The 15,904-nt window shown below is 40.6% G+C and overlaps 2 protein-coding genes across 3 annotated transcripts in view; one reads left to right on the top strand and one right to left on the bottom strand.

The window, feature by feature from the left end:
- Positions 1–7,115, top strand: part of LOC110974623 (uncharacterized) — a 36,311-nt gene extending 29,196 nt beyond the window's left edge. Inside the window, exons 3-8 of the mRNA XM_022226416.2 lie at positions 966–1,038; positions 3,763–3,961; positions 4,527–4,620; positions 4,990–5,106; positions 5,382–5,498; positions 6,089–7,115. Of these exons, the coding sequence (XP_022082108.2) occupies positions 966–1,038; positions 3,763–3,961; positions 4,527–4,620; positions 4,990–5,106; positions 5,382–5,498; positions 6,089–6,187 (699 nt within the window). The 3' untranslated portion in view covers positions 6,188–7,115. The remainder of the gene's footprint in view (positions 1–965; positions 1,039–3,762; positions 3,962–4,526; positions 4,621–4,989; positions 5,107–5,381; positions 5,499–6,088) is intronic.
- Positions 1–15,886, bottom strand: part of LOC110974622 (protein DGCR6-like) — a 49,250-nt gene extending 33,364 nt beyond the window's left edge. The window contains exons 1-5 of one of the 2 annotated variants that reach the window (XR_015427816.1): positions 15,808–15,886; positions 14,664–14,778; positions 13,509–13,669; positions 12,766–12,872; positions 11,769–12,363 (exon numbers count right to left, since the gene is read on the bottom strand). Coding sequence is in view for 1 of the 2 variants with exons in the window: in XM_022226415.2 (XP_022082107.2) it covers positions 12,130–12,363; positions 12,766–12,872; positions 13,509–13,669; positions 14,664–14,770 (609 nt within the window). In the remaining variant the exon portion in view is untranslated. Of the gene's footprint in view, positions 1–6,380; positions 12,364–12,765; positions 12,873–13,508; positions 13,670–14,663; positions 14,779–15,807 lie in introns of those variants that run through there. The other variant, XM_022226415.2, reaches the window with a different exon arrangement.
- Positions 15,887–15,904: the final 18 nt, after the last annotated feature.

Here is a 15,904-nt window from a genome sequence, read left to right as displayed (position 1 = left end):
TGAGTAAAATCAGATTGAAATTGAAGGATTTAGCTCTCTGGCATTTAGCCTTTTTTCCTGAGAATGACTTTAACTAAATCAAGAACGGATGGAAAAATGCATGCTGTTCTTTTTGGCTAATTGTGGCATTTGTTTCTCATTGTTCTTATAACAAGAAGTCCCAATTTCATCCTGAAGATTTCAGCCAAAATATCTCCATTCAATGAATTTGTTTTAAATAATGCTGTAACTGTAAGATTAAACATTGTTTTTGAAAGTTCCTTTAATATAACTTCAGGCGACTAAATGCACTTAATTTGAATATAAGTCATAGTGATGTTTAGAACGGTTAGTTCAAATGAAACAATGCATGCATACTTAATCCTACTTTTCATTTTCACGGTTCCAGAAGAGTTTTGGCAAAATGAAGTACACATTTATAAACTTTAATCAGTTGCTCCTTCAAGAGGCACTATTACAGGGGAAATGATAATGATGTTATCCTATAGACTGATGTGATTAGGAAATAAAATAAGTAGACAAATTTCTGTCTCTGCTTGCATATCTTGTAAAAGTAATTTTTTACAATTTCCTTATATTCACTCAAAGCAAAGTCATGGCATTTGTCACAAATGTCTGAACTGTCAAAGTCAGTAATGTCATTTTTTGATACGCCAAAAACGTTTTTGAAAAAGGGCATTCGGTAAGATGCAGTAAACACAGTTACATTTTTAGAATTTTTATAAACCAGAGATGATCTCCAAATTGTATGATTTTCTTCGCTATTATTTGAACTTAGGATCCAAGTTATTCAAAAGAAAACATTGTTTATCTTTTATTTATTCATTTATTTCTGTTGATCCAGCAGGGCATTCAGTGCCAATTTCAGGATGTGATGACATTGGAAGAAGACAACAAAGAAAAAATTTCCGTTTTAGTCAGGTTGCTCCCTGCAAAATTGCTTTTTAGTCTTAATCTTTCTTTAGAAACCCAAGTGCACGCTGGACACAGTCAATGGTGCCAAGCTTCTCAAGGAAATTTACTTCAAGGCAGATGCAAGTAAGTACTCATGAAAAAAGCTGCACTAAAGGGGTGAAAGAGGGAATAAATGGATCAAAAAGAAAGTAGTACACTTTGAAAATCAGAGAGTGAACTAATGAGCCAGTTTGATATTTCAAACAGCCAAGGTCTTTTCGGGAATAAAAAGCACACGTGAGCTGGCGTATGGCTCCACTGATATGGCAGACAATATGGGCGTTTCACAATAGTGCGCCTCCAATGTGCCTTTGGAAAGGGTCGACAAATTTCGCTCGTTGTAATTGGCCAACACATTGCAAACTGTTGGAGGCGCACTATTGTGAATCATCCTTCTTGTGCACCTGCTCAGCTGATCCTAAATAACCTCGGACGCACTTCAGTTTGGGCATGCACAGTTGGAATACTGAACCAGCTGATTACACATATTTGGGGGGACAGTCTTTTCAATCTTTCACGATGTATCCTTCCTGACCAGGCCCTTATCTTTTTTCCCTGTAACTATCCTAGATTATCATGCCTGGGGTAAACCTGTTGAGATACTTCAGAATCCTAGCTCCATGGGGCATGGCAGAAATGGCATAGATGGTAATCATGAACGAGGGGAAATGGTTGCAGTACAAGAGGCTGCAGAGATCAAAGTTATGGGACAAGGTCAAGGTTACGGGACAGTGCTTGCTCTGTTGACTCTGGTGGGCTCAAGGCAGCCCTGTCACCAGCGGGGGAGGGGTGTACGGTACCAGCTGGGGGGCACATCATGAGAATGTTCCGGATGAACTTGTACATGAATTCTGTGCCTTCTTGGAATAATTCATCAGCCCCTTCTTCGGCTTTGGCTCATTGCTTAGTGATCTTGACCTCACTATTGGGATTGATAAACTGAGATCCTAGGCAGAAATGGAAACAAGACTAAAATGGGCAGCACATAAGCCGGAAGGCTGAGGTACAGTCATGCCGTCCTGTTAGCTGCTGGATATCCCTGCTGAAGTTTGCTCCCCTAGAAGAGGCAGTTCAAGAACGCACTGCTCCTTAAGGAACTGCTCGTCTTACTCATGAGAAGTTATTTGACTTCAACTGTTAGATGCTGCTACTAAGAATATACATATAGATCTCATTCACAAGTTTGCCATGTTTAGAGCTTGAATCCATGAAATCAGCCATTCCTTTTAAACCCTAGTGGTTTAATGCTTAAAGAATAGAACAAACTTGCATCCAAGTCTCTTCTCACCGACATACTGGTAGCAGTTTAGCCACACATGTATTTAATGAGTTATTTTGTACTGCACACAGAATGTACTACATCAAGACTATGCATGTAGTTGTTAATCCGCCTTGAGCAGAAGCACCCCCTCATTGGTTGAACAGAGCCAGGTTGGTCAGAAATGTTCATTTTGCTGGTAGTGATGCAACTGTAACGCATGCATTTCATAATTGTTCGTGAACCAGCAAAGTGCAGTTCTGACCAAAGGAGCCTCTGTTGCTAGGAAATTTGCGCCCTCTCTTGGTCCAGCGTGGGGCGCATTGTTTAGACACCCTCACTTAACAGTTTTATTAATGCGCACATGATTACAGTACTTACATTACTTTATTGGTGTGTATATTTTCTGCTGGTGCTTGAAAAGTACTCACAAACATCATGTAAAAAAGATACAAATAAGAGCCTGCTCAGGTCTTGAGTCATTTCAACATGCGACTGACACAAGAGCGTTGTGTAGCACATAAATTGGTAGGCCTTCATGTTGAGTTTAACAAACCCAAAAGAAAGTGCACTATATGAGGAACATGAACAAAGGAATTCGTTTAATTGGATCCATGGCCACACACAGCTTGTTTTCATGAATTCATGGCCAAGCAGCATGATAATGATATAGTGTTTAATCCTGTCCGATTGTTATCTCTGGGCAGTTTTAGTCGGGCTAAATGCAAACCATCCCCAGATCGGCATGGCACTTAATGACAAGAAGGGGGATATTGGATGCAGATATCAGAGGGAAGCAGCCTACATGATTCATGATGAGATAGGAATTTGAAGGCTTGTTTGCAAAACTAAATATGAATGAAGTGACCGTTGTTGGTGAACCTAGGGGAGGATGTATATATTCACTTAGCACAAATAGCCGAATGGTTAGCATTTTGAAATGTGGTGTGTAACAGAAAAACGTGTGACTATATTTAAACTTCATCTGGGTGGTTTTGCAAAGTTTTAAGATCAGGGTTTGATTAGTGCACAGATGTTTACTGCAAGTTATTTTGAGACTGAATTTCAACTTGGAAGAAAATAGAGAAAATTCACCTTTTTGGAAAGCGGAAATAATAAGAATTGTAGGCTGAAGAACAAATTGTCTTGTTTTCAAGGAACTGTACCTCAACAGGAAAAAAACCTGAAACTAAAAAGCTATCCTGTACCATGATACTGTGGGGGTCACTCTGTCAGCTTTTTTAGCCTGACATTTGCAGAAAAAACTTCAATGCACACCACAATGCTAATGAGATTTCCAGACTTTCACGAGCCATTTCCTGCACTGAGTAATTGTCAATTCACTTCCGTTTGGGAAACTAACTAACAAAACGCATTCATTACCAAGTATACTGTGGATGACAGCCCACCGTTAAATTAAGCTTATTTAGCCTTTAGGGTCGTTGTTCTCTTCTCTCTTGACTCATCATTATCAGTCCTGAGTTTGACTCCAGTGTGCAACTTAAAGATAAAAGTCAACAAATGTGTCCCTGTTTTTCTTTGACCGACAGGCTATTCCGGTCGGTTCACTGTTCCAGTCCTTTGGGACAAGAAGACAAACACCATCGTAAACAACGAGTCTTCTGAGATCATCCGCATGCTCAATAAGGAGTGCAATGCCTTCTGTGCTACGTCCGAGCAGAGAAACCTGGATCTCTATCCAGAACAACTCAAGGACAAGATAAACGAGCTGAATGGATGGGTTTACCCGTAGGTCAACTCATATGAAACTGTCAATTCAAAAAAAAAAAACAGTCGACTCGATGACATATTTGTGATGGAGTTCTCAAACTTATCCTGGTTTGATTTTCTCTTTCAGTGTCTGAATTTTTTGAATTGTGTTTTCTTTTGTCCATTTTATAGACTTCCCTCTTGCACCCACCCCCCTCCCATTAAAAGAAGCCCTCGTCCAGGTTACCCAGAAATTGAGGTGAAATTAAAGACTGATTAGGAACAATAAGGAATGTACCTCATCTATCTTAAAATCAACCATTACCACATAAAAAGTGACCCACGCAGTTCCAATATAAGCCTTTTCACATATTTGCCTTTATCATCAAATTGTGGGCAATAAATTCTAGTGTTTGACTGGAGGTTTTGAGTGTGATGGTTTGACAGTAGGGTAGTTTGGGGATTGTAAAGTTGGAGATTGCGACAGGATGTTAAAACCAAATGGGGGGGGTGAAATGGGTTAAAAAGGATGGAATGGGAAAACAAAATCCTAGGTACATAACCAGGGTTTGTCAGTTTCCTTCATTTTCTCTGGTTGCTTCAGGATGATCAACAATGGTGTGTACCGTGCAGGCTTTGCCAAGAGCCAGGAAGCCTACGATGTAGCTGTGAGGGAAGTGTTTGATGGACTGGACAAAGTAAGAATTAGATTGCGGAGTACAGAGTAAACCAATTCTAATTACATATCATCTTAATTGTATCTTGAAAGAAAGAAATGCAGACCTGAATCTTGTTACTGTTGCCTTATTTTAAAGAGGTGGAAAATAGGCTTGGGAAAACTGGGAGAGATTAACTGATTCTTAAATTTACAACACATCAAGCCACCGACTGCATCACCTATACCCCTCCAACCCCTCTCCACCCCCACACCACACCCCCAAAAAGGTACCTGCCACAAAAAGAAAAACACTGAGAATTAGTTTTGGTCTTTTTCAGAGAGGGGACCAGACCAGGTTTTTAATCAGTAAATCTTCAACAGCCATGGATATTTTCACTCCTTTATTTAGGTTGAAGGAATCCTGGCTGACAGTCGTTACCTGGCTGGTTCAGCTTTGACTGAGGCTGATGTACGTCTCTTCACAACACTCATACGCTTTGATACGGTCTATCATGGCCACTTTAAGGTATGGAAGACATCAGCAAACGTTTTTATTGTTGTACAAAAATCTTTTTATCAAATGTAAGGTAAATAAGAAACTTAAGCCAATCTTTAGTTTTTCATTCCTTTGATATGTCCTGTTTTCACATTTCAGAAATTTACAAGTAACCATGGGAAATCATTTATCCTGGAATATAACCATAAACAGATGGCCTTGTCATTTTTCATGCTTATATAAAAAAAATCTCGCTGCATTAAAACGGTTGTACTTGATTATGTTCCTTTTTTTTCTCTTTTTAGTGCAACAAGAAACGAATCATCGACTATCCGAACATCTGGGGATTTGTTCGTGATTTGTATCAGAATGAAGCCATAAAAGCTTCGGTGGACCAGCAACACATCCAGAACCACTACCTGGTAAAGCTTGGACTTCTTACTATTGGCCTCGTGTAATGTTTATTGGGGGCGCTGTTGTTTCACGATCATACTCAAACTTTAATAGATGTACATATACTTCCTTGAGTAAATGCCAGTAGTTTGATTGATGTCCCTTAGAAACTCTGCTATCACTTAACAGGACCTCACTCGTCCATTAATGTTTGGAGAAATTTTTTGATGTTTTAAAAAAGTGCACTTTTCAATACACTTAAACCCTGACAATGGATTTCTGTTAGTTTTCATGCGTTGAAGAAGAGTATCAAGACGCACAAAAAAGTGAGTCTACGAAGAATTTATGGCATCAGTGATTGATCCTTTAACTTTGGAATTTTGAAATCAGTCCAGTTCTAAAACGGAACCTTTGCCTTCACATGTACAATGCCATGTCATCCTACAGCATTAACTAGACATTCTTCCATCTTATTAAAAGGGTCAGCAATGACACGGCACAGCTGTTCCATTAACTGCTGTACATAACTTTGCTGATTGTAGACACCCATAGAAAAAAGGAGAGAAATCTGGCATTTATGTGTATCTTTGGATTTTAATTTATCGGTTTCCTTCCTCAGCAAAGTCATCTGGGCATCAACCCATTTGGCATTGTTCCCATTGGACCAGACTTGGACTTCGACGAACCACACGGCAGGGATGCCAAGTTTACAGCTTAAACAGCCTCGGAAATTTGAGGAAAGGATGTGCGTTAATTAATTTGGTGCAGGGACTGGAAAGTTGTAATCAGTAGGATAAGTTATTGCTAAGTTGGGAGAGTCATAGTGTACTGAAATTACTGTTTAGTAGTTTATAAGTTTCAACAATTGTTTCTTCCATTTCAACTTTAAATTAAAGACTAGAAACCTGGAGAAAAATGTTCAAGATTTATTGCTTCAAATTTCAGTGGATATTTCAGGGAAAACAATTATCCCTTTGAGCTTCTAGCTGGACCAAGAGAAAGTGCAATTTCCTCAGCAAAAGAAGCTCCCTTGCTCGGAACTGAACTTCGCCAGTTCACGACAATGCCATTCGCTTCACAGATACGTCGCTACCAACAAAATGAACACTCCCGACCAACATGGCTCTTTCCAACCAACGAGGGGTTGCTCCTGCTCTAAGCAGATTGGACATCATAAAAACACGATTTCCTGTCACAAGGTGTAGTAGAAGAATTACATGTAGCTGTGCAGGGGATCATGCAGACATTGACAGATGGACAATAAAGTGAAAGTGAACATTACTTTCTGAGTCAGTTATTACTGAGAATTTTCATCACTTCATTATTAATGTGTCTTAACCATGAGTATGTCAGATTCAGTGGAAGAATACTGAGTGATTTTTATACATATTACTGGTATTTTGTTATTACTTACATTATTATTATTTTAAAGGACTTGCTAGAACTAGTTGTGAATGTGACTGTGTGTTGACTATTAGTGTTTAAATCTTTTTGTATTCTTTAAGTGGTGTGAGCAGGTGATTATCTGATTCAGCTCTTTTTACAGTGAGATACAGTAAAAAAATCCAGATTTTATTCACTGTCTCGAAGTTTTAAATGGTTTTTGGTTTTTAACGCAATAAAGACAAAGGTTTGATCCTAAATTCGACAGATCTTTTGATTTTTTCCCCTTATTGATGAGCCATTGTCCACCCTCAAAGAACATGATGGTTGTATCATAACGATTTGTGCTCATTTATGAAGTATGAAAAGTCATCAACCATGTTGTACGTACGCAGTACTGAGAATACTTTCTAGTTCGCATAAACACTTTCTTTTTCCATGAGTGGTTTGGATACAATTAGTAATGCACCAGTTTGCATGGAAGGCAGAGCCTGCAGGTCATTATGCAGCAACAAACCAGCCACAGATGAAACAGAGGCAAGGGGAGGGTTGGGGATACAGCCATTGATAAGAGAAAATGTGGGCTTGGTTCACGTACATGCACTTGACACACTGCTGAGTTTTAACAGAAGTATTATTGGGTACTCAAAGTACTCTTGAAGACGTCAAACTCGAAGAGACATACTGCTAACTTTGCAAGAGTGATCTCCACAAATTGAAAACCAAGAGTACCCATTCTCAAGAGCTGAATCTGTACGGGTTTTGGAACACAAGCTGCATGTATTTGTGAGAAATAGCCATGCATCCCAAATAAGGCAAAGTGGGATGGGACAGGAGGGGGATTTCTGACTATGCATCAATGCTTGGCACTGGACCAGATTCATTTCTTGCAATCCTCAGTTCCAAAATAGCTTTCGCCTGCTTACTAGCATCCAAGAGGAGTGGATTGGGTTGGCAGAGATACTATGCTGTCTTCAGAGAGTGAGGTCTAATCAGATAAACCACTCAAGTAACCAGGAGGTTCCCTGAGCTTTGCCTCCTACATGTAGGAATACTCGGAGAAGAAGCAGATTGGGTAGGGGGCTTTCTCAAAAATCAGGTGTCTACCATTCTAGCACTTGCCCAAACGTTCTGTATTCTGCAAAGCGTGATGACCTCTGAAAGGGAACTAAGGGCAGGGAGGGCAGAATGGGACTCTGTCACCATTACAAATTTCCTCTGATTTTGCTCTGTACCAACTCCATGCCCAATTATAGGGGAGTCGCAGGGGGAGTAGCTACATGTAGGTTATAGACAGCAGACAATAACATTAACAAGTCTTCCTGGTCTTGTCCCACAGTCTAATGAGGGATTGACAAAGGGTTCTTGTAGTTAATTGGGGATTGAAGGATGGGGGCGTTGGGAACAACTTGTGGTCTGATGGATTGGGAAGTGCCCCTTTTCTGTTGATTTATCATCTGGTGAGAGATGTTTGTTGGGCCTCTCAGAAAATTGAGGGCAACAGAAATAGAGGGTGACAGAAATAGGGCGTAACAATTTACAAGCTGGGATGGAATGGTAAGCAGTGACAGTCCTGGCTACATTAATGACATCAGGAAAAGCAGATCTATTTATTGACAAGTTATAAAAGTTGTGGAGGATTGAGGTTTGAGTGGCTAGAGTGTCGGGCTAAGAAGCGCATAGCCAGTGGATCTGGGAGGGGGACGGGAAGTAAGTTAAAGGATGGAGGAAGCAGTAGGCAAAAATTTCACATTTATGATAGAATGCAAAAATGTAGCACTGTGGTCCACACTCCTAGATGCACCTGTATGGCATTTATGGCACAGCTGAGCTACATGTACTTCTACACCTGCACCATGCAGTGGCATAGTCCAGCTATTATTCCACACGTTACTTCTAAATAAATTTATGCCAAGCCAAAATCAGCTGAGCACCAGTTACTGGCTTAGGACACTGCTACTGCATGTCTTAGCTTGAAACCCATTTCCAGTGTTCAGCTTGACCAAGTTCCAGCCACGTATGACCACCTGTCGACCACTGCTTAATTTTCCTTCAAAGCTGTGCTCATAAATTTTACGTGTAAATAAATCCGGGATACCAGACAACAATTGACAAGTCGTCAACACTGCGATTGCTTGAATTTGCCCTTAGCAACTTCAAGAAAGTGGCCTTGAGGTACTTCGTGTCTGCAAGACACTGATTCAAACTCAAACAAAAAATTGTTAAGCTCATGTCTCTGAGCACAGCCCCCCCCAAAAAAACCTTTTTAAAGTTGATTGCCACTGCCATTACATGTATATCGTGTCTCTCGTTGAAAAAATGTGCTTTTTTCAGTCATTTTTAATCATTCACATACCGTACATGTGTACAAAGTGATCAATATATTTACTCAAGGTGAATTGACTCACTTCAACTGAGACACAGCTGTACCCTATGGCTGTAATCACCAAGGCATCACACACTTAAGGCGTTATTTTCTTAAAGATTTCCAGGCTTTCCTGTATTTCAATACCTTCACTTGTTTTAGATTTCAAGGTCTCACAATTTAGGCAAATGAGCCCAACTTTTAATGTCCTGATACTGCAGGTGACGACCCTATCCTGACCCAATGCACTTTCTCGGTCCATCTGGTTAGCTGCTTGATGAAAGTTTCCTCCTTTCATTTCCTTCTTTTAAGTTCGCTACTTTCCTCCCAACCTCCGGGAGGCCCCCAACATGTGGAAACTTCCCATTACAACTAGTCGCAGCACGGATTAACTGACATCTGATTCAGGAAATTTGGTCGTCAGTGGTCCCCCCCCTCCTCCACATCTCAGCATCTCAGTAATCACAATCACATGTGACGGGGCAGCCATTTGGCAGTCATTTCCCATCTCTTCCTCACCCAAAGCAAAGAGGTGTGAGAATTGTAATTTAGAGGGCAAAATGGTAAGGTCGGAAGTTTGATGAGATTTCCCTCCGAAAAAATATGACCAAGATGAAGAGTGAAGAGAAGGAACACGTGTCACAGTGTGGATTTCACCCACTGTCATTCTGGTTTCAAAATCTCTTCGATCTTGTAAGCAGAGGACCTACGTGTACAGTATGTGCATGTAGGGACACAAATGGAACCCAAGGTCAACTACTATCAATGGAGGCTTTGCATGCTAACCATCTAGCACGGCAGTTGTTTTGTTCCACAGGGCAACCTCCTTTGTGCATACCCTGTGAAACAAAAGCACTAGCCTGCAAAGATGGCAGCTATGCAAACCCTCTATTGATTTGAATCAAGCCCCAAAGTTCCCCATTTGAATGTTTCAAGAAGATTATTAGTCTTCACAAGAGCCAAGTGGGCTACAATTTACGACAACACAACTTGACGGAACCCTCTTCAATCCTCCACAATCCTTTGGGCAGTTTTGCAAGATTTTTGAGGATTGAGAATGAATGGCAAAAGTGTATGGCTGACTGTGAAGGATGCCATGTGTGAAGGTCATGGGTTGAACCTTGTGTTGTTTATGCTTAGTCATGCATAAATCCAGCCTGAGATTACTTTGAAATCAACCGCACTGCTTGAGAAGGCAATTCACACTGCCTCAACATAATGGCAGGAATTAACCTCTCATTTTGAACATACATTGTAAGTGCTAAGATTGATGGGTTTTGGAGGATTGAGGATGAATACAATTTTTGGACTAGGGCCACTGGAGGATTTGGGAGAATTGAGGATGTGCCCTAGCAAAAAGGTCCTCGTGGGTTCACTGGGTTAGGGTTAACAGATCAGAGGCATTGTCACTAGAAATACCCCACAGGCCTCAGCAAAGGAGTAAACAATGTCCACTGATAACAATTAAATGATGACATCAGAATTCTAAGGGGGCACCAACTATAGCTGTTCAGCCAATGGGAGCAACTGTTTCCTGATGGCTTGTTTTGGGGCATCAGCGTCATGACTTCTTACATGTACATGTATGCATACACAAATGCATGAACCCTCAACCTCTGTACTATGGTTCCATTCTGACAAGAAGGAAATTGTGGCTAGAAGTCCAGCTCATGGACACAAAAGTACAGAGTATTACTCCCTCTTGGTCCAAATCTGGATTTGGACTGATTGGTCGTGTGAGGAGAAGAAGTCCCAAGCTGCGATGCATGGCACTGGCAAGCACAGCCACATATTAACAGCAGAGGGCGCTGTTGATGAGACAATGAAATCCAGTTTTGGAAACTCCAGCAGGTTTCCATGAAACATTCTGAGAGAGGCCCACCGTACCTCTTGCTGCATGTGAATTAGCATGAATACTATGCATGCCCATCAACGTCCAGTACTGGCCCCAGAAGTTTCTTGTTCAACATTCTCAAGCTGTGCTTATTCATTCCACAGTGCAGAAGAGAAACTGGAGTCGAGTATCTTGCCTAGGGAGGGGGACTGGACATTATCCATTTTGTAAAAGTGCAAACTGGGTTGCTAGGGTTGTGAGTTTCAGAACTTCTTGCATTTGGGTCTTGTTCAGTCTCAAGATGACACAAGACGAAACTTACTGCCATTAGGTCAACTCCTAATGGCTCATTAAAAAAAAATTTGTCTGTTTCTGGTGGTTACTATTAGTCATACATTTCCATCAACGAAACTCCCAATTTTTAATGACATTTTTCCTCCCGTCAGCATGAAAGGCATTCCTCACTCCAGCATTGTGTTACTTCAGCGGTAAATATCACACTTTGACGGACGGAAACAGCTGTCACTTAAGAGGAACTGTGCCTGTGAACTAGTAAACTTGATCACACTGCCCACGTTCTAATCCCCGATATCACAAGCAAAGCACATCCATGAAAGGGTACTTCTCATGTTTAGTGCTACTCCAGAAAACATGAACATATCACATGTGAAATGCAATCCTTCTAACAAAAACTGCTGAAGGAACAATATCATGTACCTTAATCCAGGAATCCTTGGGTTGGCTTGCTGCTCACAATTCCTTTTCCTCAGTCCTGTGTCTCCCTGTTGCAGTTCAACAATTACCTTCCTGTCAGATCTTCTCTCGCATACAAAGTCACGGTTTATCAAGTTCTGTTTCATGAGGAAACTTGGAGTCCACTCCTAAAGTTAGCACAAGGCCAAAACTTAATTTGAGCATCCAGTAATCCTTTTGCTTGGCAAACACAAAGTCTCTACCATCACTCCAAAGATTAACTTGAAGCCAACTTATCACGTCTCACAGAGATCTCAGCGAGAGATGTACATGTTCAGTGAGCTTCTCTAGTGGCCTACTGTTGCAACAGCCAACCATATGTTTCTCAAGAACACGTAAAACTGAATGGTGCTGCATTGAAATTCATCTTGCTGAGTTTGCGGATGATCTCCAGAAGGTACATCTGTAGACGGACCTCCTCTGGTTTGCTGGTGGTGAAGAAACCAGCCACGCCCGCCTTCTCCAAGGTCATCTGTTGCTCAGCAACCCGGTGGTCCAGTTCCAGCACAATCCGCTCATCAAATTTCCTAATCTCATCCTCCAGGCGTGTCTCTAAAGCCTGTATTGAAAGGAAAAAAGCAAGGTAACAAAAGATAAAACTTTATTTCAGTTTCTCTAAAGATGCTCTTACACAAAGGCTGCATCCGAATCTGTTGTCTAGTGCTAGGTCTAGGTCTTCCCTCCATTGGAAATGTGCGGAGACGCGGAGACAATAGACCTAGCCGTAGCTCTGGAAGCCCATTTCAGACACGGCTAAAGAAGAATTCTGATACTTTGCAAATTCTTTGTTCTCACATGTGCTGTTATTTAAACAACTTTAATGCAGCAAGTCTTTGTGTAAACCTGATTCATGTATACATTTCTCTTCTATAAACTTCCAAATTAGAGCCTAAACCCCACAATAAATCTGCCATGCCACAAAAACGAGCAGACTTTTTGAGCTTATATCTTATATTATTACCTGTTTCTCTTTCTGGTTGGTGTTAGTGACCAGTTTGAGATTGTGGGGTTTACTTTGACAGCTCTGCAAGGCCTCCCGATGTTTCTTAGTCATTTCCTGTTTCAATGCTGCCAATTAAAAAAACCACAAAGTCACTTACAGAGAACACAATGGACTTTATTTCTCGGATCTCAAATCTCCTTGCAAATTCCAGTTTGTCCTTTACTGATTTAGTTTTTTTAAAGCACTGTTTGCTGAAGAAATTATGTTGGTGAAGGGCAAACAAAATGTTCAACCTTGTATCTCCTATGAATCACGATGTTCCAGCATGAGTTATTGCACAAATCGGTGTGCAAAGATTCTGACCTTTTCTTCCTCAAATGTCCCTCCTTTATTTCAAACAGTGAAAAAATTTCTTTTCATAGATGTTTACGCCACAGGCTGCATACCAGTGATAACCATCACTCTTCAAATCATCAACTGTTTAGATGCAATATTCTTTTTATTGCTCCACATTTGTAGAATCAATAAAGTAGTAAACACTACTTTTGCCTTGCAGCGATTTTCTTTGCAGTAGTTCAAAGTGGGTCAATTTACCTATCAAAAGAAATTTCAGCCACTGACTTGTTTGTAATTGTATAGGGAAGACTTTAATGAAATTTCACAGTACTGAAACTAAATTGATAATTGCTTCTTTCACTTATTCTACTTGGTGTTGAAGTAAACAGAGCAATGCCATATCAGGATAAGGATAGGTGACAAACCTTTATGTGAGTTGACAAGTTGGGAGCGTTGTTCCATCAACTTGCGCTCCGTCATGTGTTGAATCTCGGCAAGGTGGTTGACAATCTCAAACACAGTGCCGTCCAGCAAGGATGCAGAAAGACTGGACAGCATGCTGTAAGGCACACGCTGCTGATAGGTCCTGTGGTCAGAAAAGTGGACAGCTCCGTGTCAGTTGGGCTAATCAACAAAGTACAGACAACGCCAAGTTTGCGAATTTACTGTAGCTGGGACTTGGCATAACTATGGCGGAAAATGCTAGTGCTAGCAAATACATGTGTACCGAGACGGATGAGAACTTTCACATGACCGTTCAGTGCTTCGTGCACGGTATTTGTTTACAGTTTGAAAACAAACAGGAATCTTTCAAATACAGTAATTGGAGCCAATGGAAATCAGCCCTTATGATCATCATTCTGTGTCTACACCAGAGACTGAAATGTCATATTTAAAAATCTCTTGTAGCTGCCAGGTTTAACTGCTTGATTTATACAAATTTTAAAAAATTGGAGGAACAAAAATTACTCTCTTAGGGTAAGCCTCTTATGGTAAGCTGAACCAAAAAATTGGGCCCAGATTTACAAAGGGTGGGATAGGAACTAGTCTTCCAAATGCATGTAGTGGAGTTGGGTAACTGATTCCCAGACATCAATTATTGTCAAATGTTACATTTTACTTGCAATGTCCAGAATTTCATGGCTGAGTGCGTGACAATTTCCCAGTGCCCCCCCCCCACTGAAAAAAAAACCGGATGAATGGATATTGAATAAGGCCAACAAAAATTTGCCCCCAAAAACCACACCACTGAAAGCTGGTGCCCCCTCACTGGTAAAATCCTAGCTAGGGGTCACTGCAAAAATGCCACAGCATTCAAGCCTTTAGTAGTATTGATACTGCTCTCCCTACAGGCCGAGTAACAGTGAAGTTTTCTGACCTTACACTGCCGGCAAATTTCTCTAAAGAGATCGTTAAAATTGTCAAGATTCAGAGGATCAGATTTGGGGGAATATACTTATGGAAGTACATTTGGAAATTTTTTGCGAAAGACAGAGCAGGAATGTTGCCCGCACCTTTAATGAATAGATTTAAGAAAAAAGACAGTTAGCAAATGGAAAGTTAGTATCACTATGACTCACATGGGCAGTTCTCGGCAGAGTCGCTGGATTTCCATTAGTAATGCATACTGGCGTTGCTGTAACCCCATGTTATCTTGAACTGAGGAACAGCCTCCATACATTGACATACTGCCGTCTAGTCTCTCAGTGACGTTAAGGTAATACCAAGTTTCAATTATTCCTAACAAAATTACTCTTGAGGACAAAAAAGCTTGGAATACTCATTAACTTAATTATTTAAAACTTTCATGTGGGCCCTACATCCCACGGTTGAAAGCATAGGGCCTAATAGAGATTTTAATTAAAGCAGCCTTTAGTTAATATTAAAACCTTTTAGTTTATCAGCATTTCAGGGCTTTGGGAATATGAAATGCTTTCACTTTCAGTAATTTACAGTTACAAAATCTGTGTCCCTTTACATTTTATTTCATTTATGACTGATTCGACGCTATCATTTTAGAATCAATGTTTTGTTGGATGTAGATTTGGTATTTTTTCAGTATGGTGGTTCAGATTACTTCAGAACAAACATGTATGTTCACTTAAAACACGAGAAAGGGACACAAAAAGTGGGAAGAAATTAGCATTCAGATGTGAAATCCTGTTGTATACGACCATGGATATGATGGAGGAAGGAAAAGATGGTACAACAGGTACAAAGTCTGAGAATACAAAAGTCATGACATTTACTTCTTGATTTTGACAAAAAATGTTTATGTGACTGTGGGGCATACCGTCTGACCATGGGGCAAGCTAAATCACGGAGGTAGATAGGAATACGTGAAATAATAAAAGCCTGGAGGTAGGCCTAGGCCCATTGACAATGTTAGTCTTAAAATGAGCAATGACTGCCACTGCGTGGATGTAATATAAAAATGGGGACAAGAAGGGAACAAAACTTTGTCAAGGAGCTCAGTAACTGTGAACCATTATTTGGAAAACACCGGCAACCTTTCTGGATACACATCAGCGGGAAAAACCCTCATGTCATGACCGCAGGCCGTCCCCATGTACACACGTCATGCACGTGTGTATCATGTTCGCAAACACAAACGCCAAAAAAAACAAGGCAAAATGGCAACCTTTCTTGATACAAATGATATTTTTCTGTGTATTTGCACGTAAAAAAACACAATGAAAAGAGAAACAGCAATTCCAAGGATACGTGTCCGACAAACAAGCAACAACTGGGGGACTTCTCCGCAGCAGAAGACAACTATTTTCCGAAAAATACAGTGACGCGAGACCTCGTGAATTGCGAG

Source organism: Acanthaster planci, linkage group LG15 (assembly GCF_054643075.1).
Source record: "Acanthaster planci isolate LZ-2023a linkage group LG15, COTS_SCS, whole genome shotgun sequence".
NCBI lineage: Eukaryota > Metazoa > Echinodermata > Asteroidea > Valvatida > Acanthasteridae > Acanthaster > Acanthaster planci.
The sequence above is the reverse complement of the archived record's forward strand: the minus strand, read 5'-3'. Positions and strand labels throughout refer to the sequence as shown.